Source organism: Ascaphus truei, chromosome 4 (assembly GCF_040206685.1).
Source record: "Ascaphus truei isolate aAscTru1 chromosome 4, aAscTru1.hap1, whole genome shotgun sequence".
Classification (NCBI taxonomy): domain Eukaryota; kingdom Metazoa; phylum Chordata; class Amphibia; order Anura; family Ascaphidae; genus Ascaphus; species Ascaphus truei.
Window position 1 is genome coordinate 295,220,847 of NC_134486.1, and position 16,769 is coordinate 295,237,615.

Sequence of the window (16,769 nt, forward strand, 5' to 3'; positions counted from 1 at the left end):
AGCAGCAGCACACCTGGTGGACAAGGAAAGAAACTATGGCTAGGAGTAGGATGTCTAGGAGACCTGACAAGCAGTGGTTGACATATAGTGGTCCACATCCTACTCTAGAGTAATCCTTGTACAATGAATTTAAATTTAATCAAGCATGAGCAGTGTAGTTCAAAACTCCAGCTTATTATATAATGCACAGATGAATAATACAAGTTGAGTAAAGTGCTCAGAAAAATAATGGAATAAAAATGGTCCTTCAAAGCTTTTCATATATCAGTCCAGGTAGTCCCTATTTCTAAAGAAACAGAAACCAAAAAAGACCAAGCGCTACTTTCCAGCAGGTAGAAATGATCAAAAAAGGAGGGAGAGCATTCCCAAAGTGAAAAACAAAGCTAATTTATTAGCAGCATGGAACAACCTACAGCATACAAAGGCAGTGTGCCCCCACCTACACGTGACACCTAAGGTGACACCTTGACAAAGAGCTAACGCTCGAAACACGTAGGTGGGGGCACACTGCCTTTGTATGCTGTAGGTTGTTCATGCTGCTAATAAATTAGCTTTGTTTTTCACTTTGGCAACGCTCTCCCTCCTTTTTTGATAATTTCTACCTGCTGGAAAGTAGCGCTTGTTCTTTTTTGGTTCCTTTTTCTGCATCTGAATAAAAGACATGAGCACACCTGTACCTGAGGACGTGGATTACCACCCAATGATGCTGCACTACATGTGAGTCCATGAGAAATGTCTCTGTTACCTTTCATTACACTATATCATTTTATATATGTGTCTGGACACTTTATATGGTGTGTATACCCTACTACAGTGCCATGTGGGATACTACCAGTTGATTGGTTATATAGGAGATTGCCTCATTTGTTGATACTTTAAGGGTACTCCAGCTTCAGAATTTTAATTATCATTACTGAATATACTTGCTTATACGCTGAGAATTACACAATTTGTTTATAAATTGGCCTATTTCTAAAGAGTATTTATATCGGGGGATATTTCTGAAAAAGTCTTGCAATAGATAGATGATAATTATAAATACAGTCCTCTTAGTCAGTTAAAATGCTGCTTGTAGAGCTGTATAGATCAGTATCACACCTTCTATTAATATGGTCATCTGCATATGTCCTTCATTACCACCTTCTGCTGATCAGTGCTTTGGAGGAATGTTTAACCAAAGTGTCTTAGCCTTGTACCGCATGTTCTCCTCTATGACCGCACCTCTATGATGAAATGGCACACATGTCATCCACCCAACGCATGTTTTCGGCTAATTGGTGGTCAGAATTTGCAGAAGGTTGGTATATTTAGTATTGTGGCGTCATATAATTTGCCACTAATCAGAATGACAAAACTAAAAAAAAAATGATCAATTATCGGACACAACAAAATTTAAAAAAGCAATTAAAATGAATTTCCACATTGAGACGCTGGGAAAATCTTGGATATCTAATATAAGTATTCGAGTCTCCCTCTAGAGTAATTCTTTTTCGTAATTACCCACTCTTCAACCAAAATTACTGGTTATGGCACAGACTCACATAGGCTGATCATGACCTTTATGATAAGTTAAAAATGTCTGGCCATAGATGAACATTTTGCCCTTACTGAGATCCATCTCCATATTATTATTACCAGCATGTTCAAGTAGCCTCTTTTTTTTTTTTAGTTTATGTGTAGTTATCCCCAAAGGACGGGCTGCACTAGAGCTGCAACTACTGTTTGTTATATGTAAGTTGTTTTTACTTATGTTTATTGCCTAATAAATCTTACTACTCACATACGGTGTGTGACTGTCATCCCATACATGGGGGGATGGGAGAGGCACTAGCCCACAGATAGGATCAGACGGTGTGGTCGCACAAACACCACAAAGAGGAGAGACCAGCTATCTAAAAACATCATTGAGAGATTTTGACTCACACATGGCCGTGTGAGTACTATTTTACTTCTTATATTGATTCACCATCTAAACATCTGAATTTATATGTGGAAATTTGAGTTTTTATGTACTTTCACTAAATCTCTGTTTTCACTACATTTTGTTCTATTGTGCGCTGACCATACACCCTATCTGCACTGCAATTTAATATATGCAATAAATGCATATCTTTGATAAAAGCTTGCTCTAACTTTTAATTGGCAAATAGGTTCACATAAACCCTGAATTCCTGAAACTATCGGAAGCTCCGGGTGGGTAATATAAGATTTGTATGTACTTTTAGGACTAGATAAAAGGTCGGAAACCTAGATTTGCTAAGAAACGTTCATTGTGATTTTGTTATAAGATGATCATTAATTGCATATTTTAGATTGTCAATAATTTATGTCATCAGTTATATTGACTTGTATAATTACCTAACAGTGGTTTATAGCATTCAAAATGAATAAATTGAAGCATTGCTTCCTTAAATACATACAGTATCTTTTGGTCACAGAACAATGTTACTGTGTCGACAGGGGTAGATTTGGCTGCTTTTCAAGAAAGGTTAAGCCACCATTCCCCCTACCTGTCAATGATATGAAGTATTTATTTATGCATGTACAGTTTAATGTAAACAAAAGAAGAAATATAATGCTCACTAAATCAAATAATGTGATAGTAGTATGATGGTGCCTGACCCGTCAAGGTTGACGGTGGGTGCAACTTATGAGCTGAAATAGACTAGAGTTAACAACAGCTGGAAAGTGAAGGCATATTTATTGCCACCACTTAGCAACTAGAAGCTCATTTAGAAGTGCACTCCTAGGCATTAAAACTTAACGTTTAATTGGTGAATAGAATAAAATAAGTTCTTAACAGGTTGGTGTGATCGGTACGCTACGCCACATGACGCACAATACACATACACAGGGCAAGCACCTGTGAGCTTTCTCAGCTGAGTAACCCACTCCCCAATCAAGGCCAATTTGGTATCACTGCTTTTGCTATGCACTATTAGGCACTAGCATACCTTATTATATACTTTGGCCATCTATCATCTCCTCATTCCCTCTCGCCAAAGTACATTATATGTAGTTAATATAATCACTTTATTTTAAGAACTTATTTTATTCTATTCACCAATTAAACGTTAAGTTTTAATGCCTAGGAGTGCACTTCTAAATGAGCTTCTAGTTGCTAAGTGGTGGCAATAAATATGCCTTCACTTTCCAGCTGTTGTTAACTACAGTTTAATGTATCAGTCCTATATATGTTCCTCTAAAAGCATGTACTATAAAACAGTGAGATACAGCTCGGTTCAAGAGTTGGGGACCTGTAGGAGTTAATTCTCTTGCAAACTGAGCTGGAATCATAGCTGAGTTTGGTATTGTAGGCCTGGACACTGTGATGGGATTAATTCTCATTTACAAATCAGTTGTTTGGAAGTTAGTGGCCTCTCCTTCCAGGGTTTAAGTTGACCCCACCTCACTTTTTAAGTAGCAGGTTTTTCCATGTTCCGGTCTATTAAGGCCATTCTCCCCCCACTGCAGGGGTAAATGAGAATTTTCACATGTAGTGATAGGACCTGCATACTGATCATGCCGTGAAGTGGCTGCAGGCTTATAACACTTTGGCCAAAGGGTTTAACTAAATTACTCTTATTCATGAGAATACCAACATTGAAGTATTTAACTACAGTATGTATTTTGTCACATTGGATATAGCATTCGGTATCTTGATCTTTAAGTTTATAAAGGCAGCAAGAGAGAATCAGATTTCAGAGTGAAAGGAACCGCAAAGGGGGATTTCAGCAAGGACAGGAGCAGCAGCATTGCTGGTGGAGGTGTATGGGAGCTACATGCCAGAATGTCAGGAACAACCTTACATTACTCATCCCTTTCAAGAGTCTTCTCCGGACGATCCTTCTTTAGGCTTGCCCGGATATCTCTGGTGGAAGGCCCTGACCAATCGTGGAGCATGAACTACATTGTCTGGTTTCCATGACCTCTCCTTTGGACTGTAGCTCATCCAATGGACCAGATATTGGAGTTTTCCTCGGTACAACATGGAGTCAAAAATGTTCTCATCCATATACTTTTCCTTGTTATCCAGCAGGACAGGGTCAGGAGGAGGAAGGCTGGGTCCAGGAAAAGGATTCTCCCAGAATTGTTTTAATAGAGAAGTGTGAAAGACAGGGTGTACTTTTTAATGGACTCTGGAAATTCCAATCTGAAGGACACAGAATTTACTAGTGCTGAAAGGGGCCAATTAATTTTTGACCCAATTTATTGGTGGGGACCTTCAACCCTTAAGTTTCTAGTTGTCAGCAGACCTTACCCCAATGAGAGACCTTGGGGAAGGTCTGCGGTGTTGGTCTGCTGCTTTCTTGTAATTGGCAAAGCCCACAAATCTCTGAATGTCTTTCTCATTTCGAGGAATTTTCCAATCCACCATGGCTTGAATCTTGCATCCATACCCAATCCCTGACGGGAAATGACCTAGTCGAGAAATTGCATGCTTTTTTTTCAAAATCGCACTTTTTCTAATTTGATGTACAATTTGTGCTTTCAGAGACTTTTGTTGGACAACAGATCTTATTCCAAACTTAGGTCTGATCCAACAATCTCCTTTAATGTGAAATTCAAAAATATGCTAGAGGAAGCTAAAAGTTTGGGTGTTATTAATTTATCAGAATTACATTTTTTGTATATCACTAACCCAACACTCCCTATTTTTTATCACATCCCAAAAATACAGAAATGTTTAGTTAATCCCCCAGGTAGACCCATTATTGCAGGTATAGACTCCATCACTTCACATTTATAAGAATACATAGATTATTATTTACAGGATTTCGTTCAAACTACTCCAGCATATTTGAAAGACACTGCCGCAGTTTTGGATTTAGCTCAGCATTACCCTGGGTCTGATGGTTCTCTCCTCGTCACATTGGACGTGCAGGCTCTGTACACTTCTATTAAACACTTGGACGGCATAAATGCAATATCATATTATTTAAACACAAAGAAAAACAATGCACACACAAGCGCACCACAGATTAATAAAATGTAAAGCAATATTTAATATTAATTATTAATCCATGGTGTTGTGTGCATTTTTTTCTTTTTCATTTGGAGAACTCTCTAGGGAGTTCTCCAATATAGGAGCATTTGAGCAGTGGCCCCTGGCACGTACAGCTCCAAATGGATTACATTCATTTTAAGCATGAGCGCAGAAACCTTACTTGTGATTTTCCTTTTTATTTTAACTTCACTTTCATTAGAGCACATCACTTTTTTGTTAGATAGTATTAAATTTATTCTTACGCACAATTATTTTCTGTTTGAGCATGATTTTTATTTACAGTTATGGGAAACTGCTATGGGCACCACTTTTGCACCAAGTTTGGCTAATTTATTTATGGCACATTGGGAGCACCATAACATCTGGAACAACAATATAATGGCGCATAAATGCAAATTATGGCACCGCTATATACAGTAGATGATATCTTAATTTGACAAGGGGATGTAAATTCACTGGAGGAGTTTATTATTTGGTTAAATACTAATGATCTTAATATTAAATTCACTCACACTGTTGGTAAACAACCAGTTAATTTTTTCGATCTACAAATTTTTCACGAAGAAGGGCACTTACAGACCTGCACTTATTTTAAGGAGGTAGGCACCTCAACATACCTATATCCCAGGAGTAACCACCACACCAGGTGGATTCAAACCATTCCTTATGGACAATTCTTAAGATTGAAAAGGAACAACTCCCAGAATAATAGTTTTATCAAACAGGCAGAGGATCTCAGGGTCAAGTTCTTACAAAGGGGTTATGACCCCAAGGTGGTGGAGACTGCCTTGGAAAGAACTCATAAGATAGATAGAGATATTTTATTAAGAATAAAAACTAACAGTAAAAAAGATCATAAAAATAAAAACAATCAAAATGATAATAATCCATTGTTCATTACCAAATAGAATCCAATGCACTATAAAATACAGAAAGCTGTAACAAAGCATTGGATCATCATCATAGAAGATCCGATATTGGGTAGTACGTTAGATAGTAAACCAAAAATATGCTTCAAAAAATCTTTGTCCCTCAAGAACATTTTAAGTCCAAGTTTGCTTAGAGATATTCCAAAATCAAACAGTGGTATAAATTGGTTGGCTTCTAACCACTGGGGAATTATAAGTGTAATAACTGTTATATGTAAATTCATGGATACACAAAAAGAATTTGCATTGACATCAGGAAAGATGAATAAAATTGACTCTTTTATAAATTTTAAGAACAGTTATTTCTCTTTATTGTTTTTTGGTTGTGTATTTTTAAAGGCAGAAGTAACTTGCTTAATATGCAGTGTTTGAGGGTTAGTGGCGCCTCTTTCTAAATAAATATGTGGCTTCGCTTGTAGTTTCTGTTCCCCTTTTTACTCACACTTCGCTTTTCTTTACGCGGCACATTTGACCTTTCTTCTTAAATACCATGATCACTGTTCAGTTCATCATGCCCATGCTTCCCCACACTAGCCTACACCACTGTGCTCCATGCTTGCTTTTCTTTTGTTCTGTGTACCAGTATTCTGAAATAGACACATTGGCACAAGTAAAAACAGGTTTTATCGCTGCTGTGAAGAAATGCTTGTTGCCTGATTTCTTACATATTTCTCCATTGAATATCAGAAGACTAAGATTTTGCAACTTTGGAATTGCACAGCTCACAGAACCGCTAATAGAATGTGGGAAAGTTGAAGCACAACTGGGCTGTTGCAAGATTTGAACTAGTGAACTGTATGCTTTTGCTGCATAACTCAAACAGGATTGTATCTAAGAGTCTGTGGCAGAAGAGAATCGGTAAGACATGGATCTCTTTAAAACTGTGCTAAATTTGACTGTGAAGCATAAGACTGTGCTGGGCTATGGTGCTCTCTCCTTGCTGGCAGCTGGTGGGGAGCATATCTTCTCCTTGGTTGTGTTCAGCTGTCCATGTGACAGCTGGAACTTTATGTATAGTCTGGTCTTCCTACTGGTTCCAGCCTTCATATTGTTCTTGCTTGGCTATCTGCTAAATATTCGCATGTGGAGGCTATTAACGGGTTGTTGCACCTCAAACAATTGCTGTCACCGTTTGTGTGGGGCAGGATTGCATTGCCGCTGCCTGTGGATGTTCTGGCAATTGACATATGTCTCAGCCTTGGCTCCTCTGACCTGGATAGCGTTGGCCCTGCTGAATGGCGGTTATTACCAATGTGCAGTCACAGGGCAGCAGAGAGACTTCATCAAGGAGAGATTGTGCATAAACGAAACCCAAAAATGTGTAGAGGAGCTACTTCTCCTGCCCTGTGCCAAATCATTGGAATTGACCTTTCCCCATCAACAGGTAGATTTGGTGCAGCGACGTCTCATGGCTGAATCTCAGGTAATGTCCAGTTTCCACTGTTGCAGGGACAATCCCATTTCGCACCACACATTAGTGAAAGAACACATCCCTGGGTTATTTATTAAATCTACTGGCTGCAAAACTGGGACAAACATGATTAAGTAAATGTGAAAAAGTGGTTAATGAATGGGATTTTATTGGAGATAAATGTGGTGCAGTATTTTGCATTAGTTGTGCCCCAATTTCACAGAAAAAAGAGCTTGATAAATGACATGTTACACATTGTGTAATGTACTGATCATATGCTTCATAAGTCAAGAGGCTTAGATAACTCGGGTCACTTATATTGTAAGCTCTTTGAGGCAAGGACAAATTTTCCCAATGTTATTTTTATGTCTGAAGTGCATATTCCTATGACAGTATGTTTCCTATTCTTACGTCACATGTATTATTGCTGTACAGCACTACTGTACAGTATATACATGGATGGCAATATACAGGTAAAATTATATACATAGATAGGCATGTTTTAAAGCAACAATCAGACATTTTTTAATTTTAATTTTAATACAACCTTATGGTTGAATAACAGTTCTTTTGCAATAGCAGATCATTTTCGGAGTGTTCGTTTTACGTTCTTCTGCATGATTATCTCGTAATGATTTGCAACTGCTGGATTATTACACAATGCTATGTAATCTGCATGAATAAACCACAGCATTTTCTGTTGAAAATAAATTGTCTATGTGAAATTGTGACATTTAAGGGGGTTATTTATTTAGTAATGCCAGATACAATTCTGATACAATTAGCACCTGCTTTTTTTTAACATTCAATAACCGTTTTAATGCTCCTCTTAAGATATTGTACAGAATATGCAGAAAGATAGCTTTGTTAGTCCCATTTGTTTTTCGTGAACATTATTTACAGACTGAGCCAGCAAATCCAAATTGGAGAAAAGTTAACTGTGCATTTTTGCATGGAAACACATGTCACTATAAATATTGAAGAACTCTCAAAGGTCCACCTAGTGTTAAAAAGGCATTTTAGACCAGATTCTGCATGTGTATATATGTGTGGTATGCCATTTTTCGGTGCAAATGAAGAAATAATGTAACATTTACATATTCACAGTATTCAATAAAAGGCAAGACTGTATTTGCTGAAATGCTAACCCAGATATTTTACCTTCTCCACACAGTCAGAACGATGGATTTCACAGAGAGAAAAGAGTGAGGAAAGACAATCTGGCATGCTGGGGGGAAAGAGTAAAATATTTGATTTGATCAAAGTCTGATTTTCATCCTTCGATTACTCTCTACCTTTGACATTGTATTTATTTATTTTTTACTTATAAAATGTTTTAGCAGGAAGAAATGCATTGAGATATACCTCTCATTTTCAAGTATGTCCATGGCACAGAATTACTGTATGATAACAATACATAGTTACATTAAATTAACAGAGGTTATACAGTAAATTCACAGACATTTCATGGAAAGTTAAAGATAGAATTATTGGCGTAGGTAACCTTTACGGACAAAATGTAAATTGTGCTAGAAGAGGTAGGATAAGCGTGCAATGTGTTAGAAGGGGCACTTCCTCAAGGAGCTTACAATCTATAAGGCCAGCTGTTGGAAAATTGTGTATCGGGGATAAAAGGACTGGCGAGTTTCAATTGAAATAGAGCAGATTTAATATTGCTGATGTTTGGTAAACGGCTCACACCCTTTAGCTGGCCTTTGTCTGCGCCAAGGGCTGTCCGCCTTTGGAAGGCGTAGATGTAGACAGAAGTAGTTCTGATTGAATGCAGTTGTGGTTTCAAAATCCTTAGTCCTCCTTGGTCATTAACATTCCAATGAGTGAGGTTGACGAAACACATAGTACTAAGCAAAAGCAGATGTTAATCCATAGCATGCTGATTCTGTACAGAGACCTTTCAGGCGTCCGTCTTTGGAGCGATGCAGATGTAGAATATTTGAGAAATGCATTTGCTCACTGTAGTGATTTTCAACCTGTGTTTCATGGAACCATAAGGCTCCACAGGAGAATTACCAGAGGTACAATAAAAATAAATCAATAACTGTGGACGTTTCCGTTTGAGTCATCATAATGCTTCTTATATTTTGAATGTATTGGGACATAATCATTCAGTAAGCCAGCGGTGCGAAAACTGGGGGGATGCGCCCCCAAGTGGGGGGTCACAAAACTAACTGCGGGGGGGCGCGGGGATTACAGAGGCCCGTGCGCTTCCCGTAGGCACTTAAATTAATTAAGTGCCGGGGAAGCGGCGGTGTCCTCTGTAAACCTTACTTAACTTGGTGCCGGCAGCTTCTTAGACGCGTCGCCATGGCAATGCGGTGTCAAATGACACCACGAGGTCATGTGACGTCACATTGCCAAAGCAACGTGACGTCATGCCGTCGGAGCTGAGGTAAGCGGTGGCGAGGGGGGGGGGCGCGGAGAGAGGGGAACCACCGGCTGGGGGCGCAGGGAAAAAAGTTTGCGCCCCCTGCACTAAGCTATAACAGTTCTATAACAGTTGTTTGTAATGTATTGCAAATGATATATTATTTAGTAAGATGTACATCAATTTACCATGCTGCAGTGACAGCATCATTTAGAATGTAGAATAGGTAAACTGGGGTTATACAGAGTAGAATACATTTCCAAAGGGTTCTTCAGTTCTTGAGATTGAAAATCATTGCTCTACTATAGTCCTTATACTGCTTCTCTGTCCTGAAGGAGATTGTACTCCCATTTATATGAATGGAGCTGAAGTCTTCCCCAGCATAGGGAAGCAACTTCTCAACATATTCAGCATATGTCTTTATTATGACAGATTACCCATATGTTTCATAATTTTTCAACTTTTCATCTACATGTTTTTAAGTGTATACTGTAGGTGTCATGTAGAATAGCTTAGTAAATATTGGCCATTGGCCTGTAATGTTTGTATACTCTCTTCCTCACACATTCATATTTAATTTGAATGTCTATATGTTCTTAGGTGCTGGGTTGGATCTTGGTAGCCTGCATCATGTTAATAGTAGCCGTTTTTGCCTGCATAAGTCGCTGTCGTTCACCTGTCGGTTATCTCCAGCTGACGTTTTGGAAAACTTACATAGAAAAGGAGCAGGAGCTGTTTAACCAAAAGACTAATGTGCATGCCACTAAACTTGCTGAGCGGAACCTGAAGAGCTTCTTTGAACACACCATTCCAGAACCATTCCCAATGCCAAACAGCCAGGAATGGCAGAAGATTTCATCACTATACGCCTTCAGCAATAAGCAGCAGCACTACAGCATGATACACAAATTTGTAGAGTTGGCTAATAGGAACAACAGCATCATATCATCGGAAGGAGACGCTGTGCCACCGACTGAGCTAAACTTTATAGATATTGCTGGAATAGCTGAATCTGGTTTATAACAAGCTACAGTATGATGTCAGAAAAGTATTGCAAGTGGAAAATGGTAAGACATTGCATGTCATTTACATTTAAAAAAAAGTATTCAGTCTCAGTTAAACATTTGTTTTGTAATATCAAGAGAGATACAACTTCAGTAATAAGCAAAAAAAAAAGGGCGGGGGGGGGAAGTAGCTCTACTCACTATCCTAAAATTATTAGAGAAACACAAATGTGTAAATAGAGGAAGATTAAAGAGTCCGATATAGTTATACTTAAGTCCAGCAGCCAGAGTCCAGGAGGGAGATCAGCGTCCCTCCAAATGTGAGCAGAGAAGAAAAAAGTCTCCTCCAGCGCGTTGACTCAAGTCTAGTTGTTGAGGATAGTCCAGATAAATGAAAAAGAAGACAACAATATATCAATAAAGGTTATATACCTACTAAAGTACTTATAATAAAGTACTTGCGGTTACAAATTAAATGTGGCTTGTACTGATCATTTTTATCCCATCCGGAAAAGCAGGGGTTAATCAGGAAAGGCTAGGTCTCCAATGTATTCAGAGTATGCAATGGAAAGAAGAGAAAAAGAGAGAAATGATCATGGCACAATTGATTTATTAACAAGAGATTAGTTAGAACAATATTGCACTTACAGCAAATATGTAATAAAACAGTTTTGGATAGCTTCCCAGCGTGTGGTGGTTGACTTCTCCGCTGTGAGGGTAGTCCTGCTCACACCAGATGTTATGGAGTCCACAACCCCCTTCAGTGATGTGTCAGCTGTGCCCGTCATGTCAGTTTTTAATGAAGGGAGATACTGCACCTCTCTTGCTCCCCTGTGCCTTGCGCACGGTCAGGAGTGCCTGGAGGAGATGTTACAGCAGTGTCTCGGCAGCATCAGCATTCACACACCGGTATCCACAGATCAAACAGCCGGCAGCTTCAGCAAAGGGGAATCCACGCGTCACAGGGAGCAACAGTGGCTTGCAAGTCCAAATCTAACTAAAGCCTCGGTCCCGCTGCGCTCGTTGGCGCGGGCGGTCACACGCGAGTTCCCCACCAGCAGGGGAATCCTCCCGAGCCGGTCCCGGTCCCCCTGGCAGCACAGCGCACTACACGCTGTGGCGCGTCAGCCGCTATGGGACACAAGAAAATGGTGATCCCTAGCGTTGATGCGTCACGTGGTGTGGCTGTGAGCCAATGGCGAGGGGAGGCTTTGGGAGGAGGAGAGGCTTCGGGGAGCGGGGAGGAGTGTGGAGTGAAAGCAGCGTGCCTGTCTGTGTGTGTGTATGTGTGTGCCTGAGTGCGTGAGTGCCTGCCTCTGTCTGTGTGTGTGTGTGTATATATGAGTGTCTGTGTGTGTGTATTGCTTACCATCAGCAGCTCCAGCCCGAGTCTGTAAAGGGAGGGGGGGGAGAGTAGCGGGTCCCTCCGCTCAAGCCACGCCCCCCTCCCTCCCTGTCAAACCTCCCACTCCCGCCCACCTCCTGCTCCGGCTCCCGCTCCCTACAGACCGCATATTAAATTAACAATTAATGGTAGCAACTGTTCGAACCACGGCAACACTTTCTCCTTGTAGCTACTCAATATAGAGTGCAAAACACTCTGTGTATGTCAGCGCACCGCCTGTCTGCAGTGACTCAGGCGCGCTGACTCTGGGAGCGGGGCCTTAGCCTAATTTTGCTACTGCTTCATCAGAGATATCTCTCATATCTCTGATGAAGCAGTAGCGAAACTAGTTAGATTTGGAATTGTAGGTATGATGTGTGGATACCCCTTTGCTGAAGCTGCCGTCTGTTTGATCCGTGGATACCCGTATGCATTTTTTGGGGGGGGTGGGGGGCCCATGCGGTTGCAGAGGTCCCGCTCTCTCTCCCCAGGCATTTAAATTATATGCCAGGGGACCTCTGCAACCTGTACTTACCAAGGTTCAGCCGGCTTCTGCACGCGTGACCATGGCAACGCGGCGTCCAATGTGACGTTATGGTTGCCTTGGTAACGCTGTGTCAAATTATGCCGCGGGTCACGTGACGTCACCCGAGCCTGTGGCGCCATTTGACGCCGGGGGAGTTAAGGAGGGGGGTGCGGGAACGGAGGCAGCAGGGCAGGGGGACGCAGCAAAATAAGTTTGCGCGCCCCTATTCTAACCAGTCTCTTGTTAATAAATATATCATGCCATGATCTTTTCTCTGTTTTTCCTCTTCTTTTCATTGCATACTCTGAATACATTGGAGACCTAGCCTTTCTGGATTAACCCCTGCTACTCCGGATGGGAAGAAAATCATCAGTACAGGCCATATCTAATTTACCTAGCCTTTCCTGATTAACCCCTGGTGTTCCAGATGGCGTGAAAATTATCAGTACAAGCCACATTTCATTTGTAAGTGCAAGTACTTTATTATAAGTACTTTAGTAGGTATCTAACCTTTATTGATATATTGTTGCCTTCTTTTGCATTTATCTGGACTATCCTCAACAACTATACCTGAGTCAACGCGCCGGAGGACACTTTTTTCTTCACAACTTCAGTAATACCCATGATTTTCCTTTTGCTCTCTCCTGAATAGAGATATGTTAAGGTGTCCCAGATTATTTATTTATTTATAAAATATTTTACCAGGAAGTAATACATTGAGAGTTACCTCTCGAAGATAACTTCAGAGTTTTGTTTTTTTACACGTAATGGCGCAAAGTCACAAAATCAATCTTTCATCTAATTTTTCAAGAAAAGCTGTGAACTTTTGCTAATAATTTGTAAATCGCATAGGCACTTGTTAAAGTATTCGACCATCCAATAAATACGATGCTCTATAAGGCTTTGCACTCAGTTGTGCCTTATTTATTTATAGCCTGAGGAAAGTATGAGAATTTCAAATAAATTTGAGGCAGTCGTTGACTCTTTGGATGAATTTTAATCACTAAATGTGGCAGAGAAGCTGTGCACGAATATCCAATTTTTGCCATGTATTCAAATGACAATCTCTGCTACTTCGGGTGCCTCACTTCTGTCTCACCATATTTCAGCTCTTGTCCTGTTATTAAATCATTGTGCCCATTCTGGCCCGTATTTCTTGACCCTAATGCTCTGTATCTCTGCAAATGAATCATAAAGCTCTTCGTTCCCAGTTTTCATGGATTGGCAGACACACACATACGCCAAACAGACTTACCTCTTTTCTAGGGACTGAATTCTCTAATGCATTTACAACATATACGGAGAAAATATCTCCCACCGTAGCAGTGGATTGTACCCTATTTTCCTACCTATTTTCACTTTTCCCCCACTTATTCTTGCTGTGTAATTATTTGTGTTTAAAGCAGTAGTTCACGCTGAACACCATTTTTTTTCTATTATCTTTTTTTTTTTTGCAGCTTCAGAGCGTTATCTGCGCTGTCTCTTCTGTTGGAGTATCTCCATGTTCTGCGCTTCTCCAGCAGTGCTACTTCTGGTTCCGCCCCCTAGAAGCTGCAGCTCCTCAGCTTCTGTGTCAACGTTGTTTTCCCCGGTACTTCGAGAAAGCGGACAGGAGACCTACGAAACTACACTATATTTTGTTCTACTCTTCTCTTCGTTCTCTTTATGTTTTTTGTCCATTCCACTCATTTCCATTATTTACTGTATTTTATCTTGTTGCGCCCTGCGATTTGAGTTACTGTAGTATAATTTTTTAAGTTGAAATCAGATCGGAGATCTATAATTTTCCCTCTAGTGGCAGCATAGGGTATTCCAACACTAGGGTATTTTTTACTGGGTGATATCAATGTAAATTACAATTTTTGGAAACAGATTACAGTTGCTGTTTTAATTGATCCACCTGTAACCCCTCCTTATCTGGTTCAAAAAGAATGCTACATCAAAGTGTCTTATATACAGTGGTATTCAGCATCTCTAATTACATTCCCAGGGTGCTGGCATGCAGGCTGGCTGACTTTACATGCTAGAAGGTAATAATGATGGGTGCCAGGAACTTTATTGGTACAAACAACAGTTTTATTCTTTTCACAGATTGGGATCCACAGGCAAGGACATCGTTCTCCAGACAATAATAAGTGGCAAATAATATAGTTGCACTTGGTATTCTTCCCCAGAAAACTCTCACAACTATCCTAGGGAGGTTCTAGTCTTGGTACCCTTAGACCTAGTCTGCATGGCACTCGCTATCCCTGCGTTTTGATTTGTCTCCTTCCCACCAGGATCAGGACCCGAGGATACATATCCTGTCACTTTTAGGAGTACCCTCCTTATGCCACGGGCCAATCCCACTGTGCTCCGCAGACCTTTATTTAAAAGATTCCCCCTGGAGTACCATGCATCCTCCTCTTTCAGGGCAGGCGACTAACCTTTGACCATTATTATAGGCTATGACTAGAAGGGGCAGTGGAGATGGTATTGGCGCATATTATATAGAGATATACAATGATTAGAAACCAGTGTAACAAATAAAATACGAGAATTATGACACAATAATGTGATATAAATACAAGTGAAGTGCTCAGTGTGGCTCTTCTAGGAATCACGTTCAGCAAGGAAATATGCATGAAGCTCCCATGGTATCCTTTTAGCAAGACAAATAACATCTAGATAGCATAATATTATTTTTTACTGCAGTGTAGAAAACTGTTTATCAATCACAACCAATCTCTGCCTTTAAGTATCAAGCACCCCTGCGTTCCTTTAATACAGTAGCTGGAAAAATCCTAATTCACCACTCCTCTTATACTGTAGTTTCTTCTCCTTTATTGTGGTTCTTCCTATGATGATCCCAATACTTCTGTAATAGGTTGCAATAGGCTGCAAGATTTCTCATTCAGAAATCCGCTACCACAGACGTCATTATCTTGCCTATGCATAAACGCGACAAACCAATACAACTTTCTGCTTTATGTCTGCTCTAGCATCATGCTTCCTTTCAGAATGCCGTGATTATCAGATATTTGGTGAAATGTACCTACCCAACCAATTGTTTGTTAAGCTATTAAAAGATGTAAGCAGGGATTTGAACAGGATGTTAACTTGAGATAACTAATAAAATACACATTAAAAGAATGAGCATGTTTTATACAGTTCCAAAGAGAACTTTGGTGCGTGTACAAAAATGCCCAGAATATGATTTGGCTAACATCATTTTAAATTGTTGCTCTCGCTTTATTATCTAAACTGCAGTTGCAATTTATATGACACAAGGGAAATAAAGAATCTTCCTGGTTACGTAATTATTGTCGTCACTTATTTCTTTTTGTCTTTTTGTCTTCAAGCTTCCTTAGAAATGTTATTCCTATTTCTGTCACATCGTCCCCTTTCAGTCTGTCTTGAATAAAAGTGACATCAGCGGGTAAGTGAATCTGCAGAGAGAGAATACCAGGAGTTACTGCAGCTGCCACACACACAGATTAATTGTTTTTAGGGTTGCCAGATGGCTTCTCCAAAAATACTAGACACAATGGTGAAAGGTGTTCGAGAAAAGTTGGTGGGGAGGTATGTTATTAATGAATTACAGTATCTGACCGTTATGTAATTTTTTTTTTTCTAAATTTCACTCAAAGGTATGCACAACTTTGCACCGTTTAATAGTCTATTTCTAAAAATTTCTGGGAAGCGGTCTGGGGATTCGGCACCCTCCCAGAATTTTTCAGGAAATAGAATATGAAATTGTGCAAATTGGTTCAAACCTTGGAGTGAAATCTTGAAAAATAATAACATAACAGTCAGATCATTTATAAATAACATACCTGCAGCAATACTGATCTTATTGCTCCTCTCCCTCAAATTCCAAGATTGTTGCACCCTTCCTCATCCTCCTCCCTTTCATTCTCACCCTCCTCCCTTCCCTTCCTTCTCACATCCACAGTACAGCCACAAAAATCACACACGCACGCACACACGCACCTCTCACCTCTCCGCTTCATGCTGTTTCCTCCTCCTTGGCACCACCCCCAGGCTCCTGACACCTTCTTCTGATTGGCTGCATTACGCAGCAGCCAATCACGATGAAGCTGCTCAGCCCCCTAGCAACAGGCCTGCTTTCTTCCTGTGCTCTC

The 16,769-nt window shown here is 40.2% G+C and overlaps 2 protein-coding genes across 2 annotated transcripts in view; one reads left to right on the forward strand and one right to left on the reverse strand.

The window, feature by feature from the left end:
* Positions 1 to 6,401: 6,401 nt before the first annotated feature.
* Positions 6,402 to 15,939, forward strand: CALHM6 (calcium homeostasis modulator family member 6). The gene is made up of 3 exons (XM_075597670.1): positions 6,402 to 7,360; positions 10,332 to 10,798; positions 14,103 to 15,939. The coding sequence occupies exons 1-2, from the start codon at positions 6,803 to 6,805 to the stop codon at positions 10,752 to 10,754; spliced, it is 981 nt and encodes a 326-aa protein (XP_075453785.1). The 5' UTR covers positions 6,402 to 6,802; the 3' UTR covers positions 10,755 to 10,798; positions 14,103 to 15,939.
* TRAPPC3L (trafficking protein particle complex subunit 3L) overlaps positions 14,699 to 16,769 on the reverse strand; it is an 85,897-nt gene continuing 83,826 nt past the window's right edge. Inside the window, exon 6 of the mRNA XM_075597671.1 lies at positions 14,699 to 16,073. Coding sequence (XP_075453786.1) covers positions 15,954 to 16,073 — 120 coding nt within the window. The 3' untranslated portion in view covers positions 14,699 to 15,953. The remainder of the gene's footprint in view (positions 16,074 to 16,769) is intronic.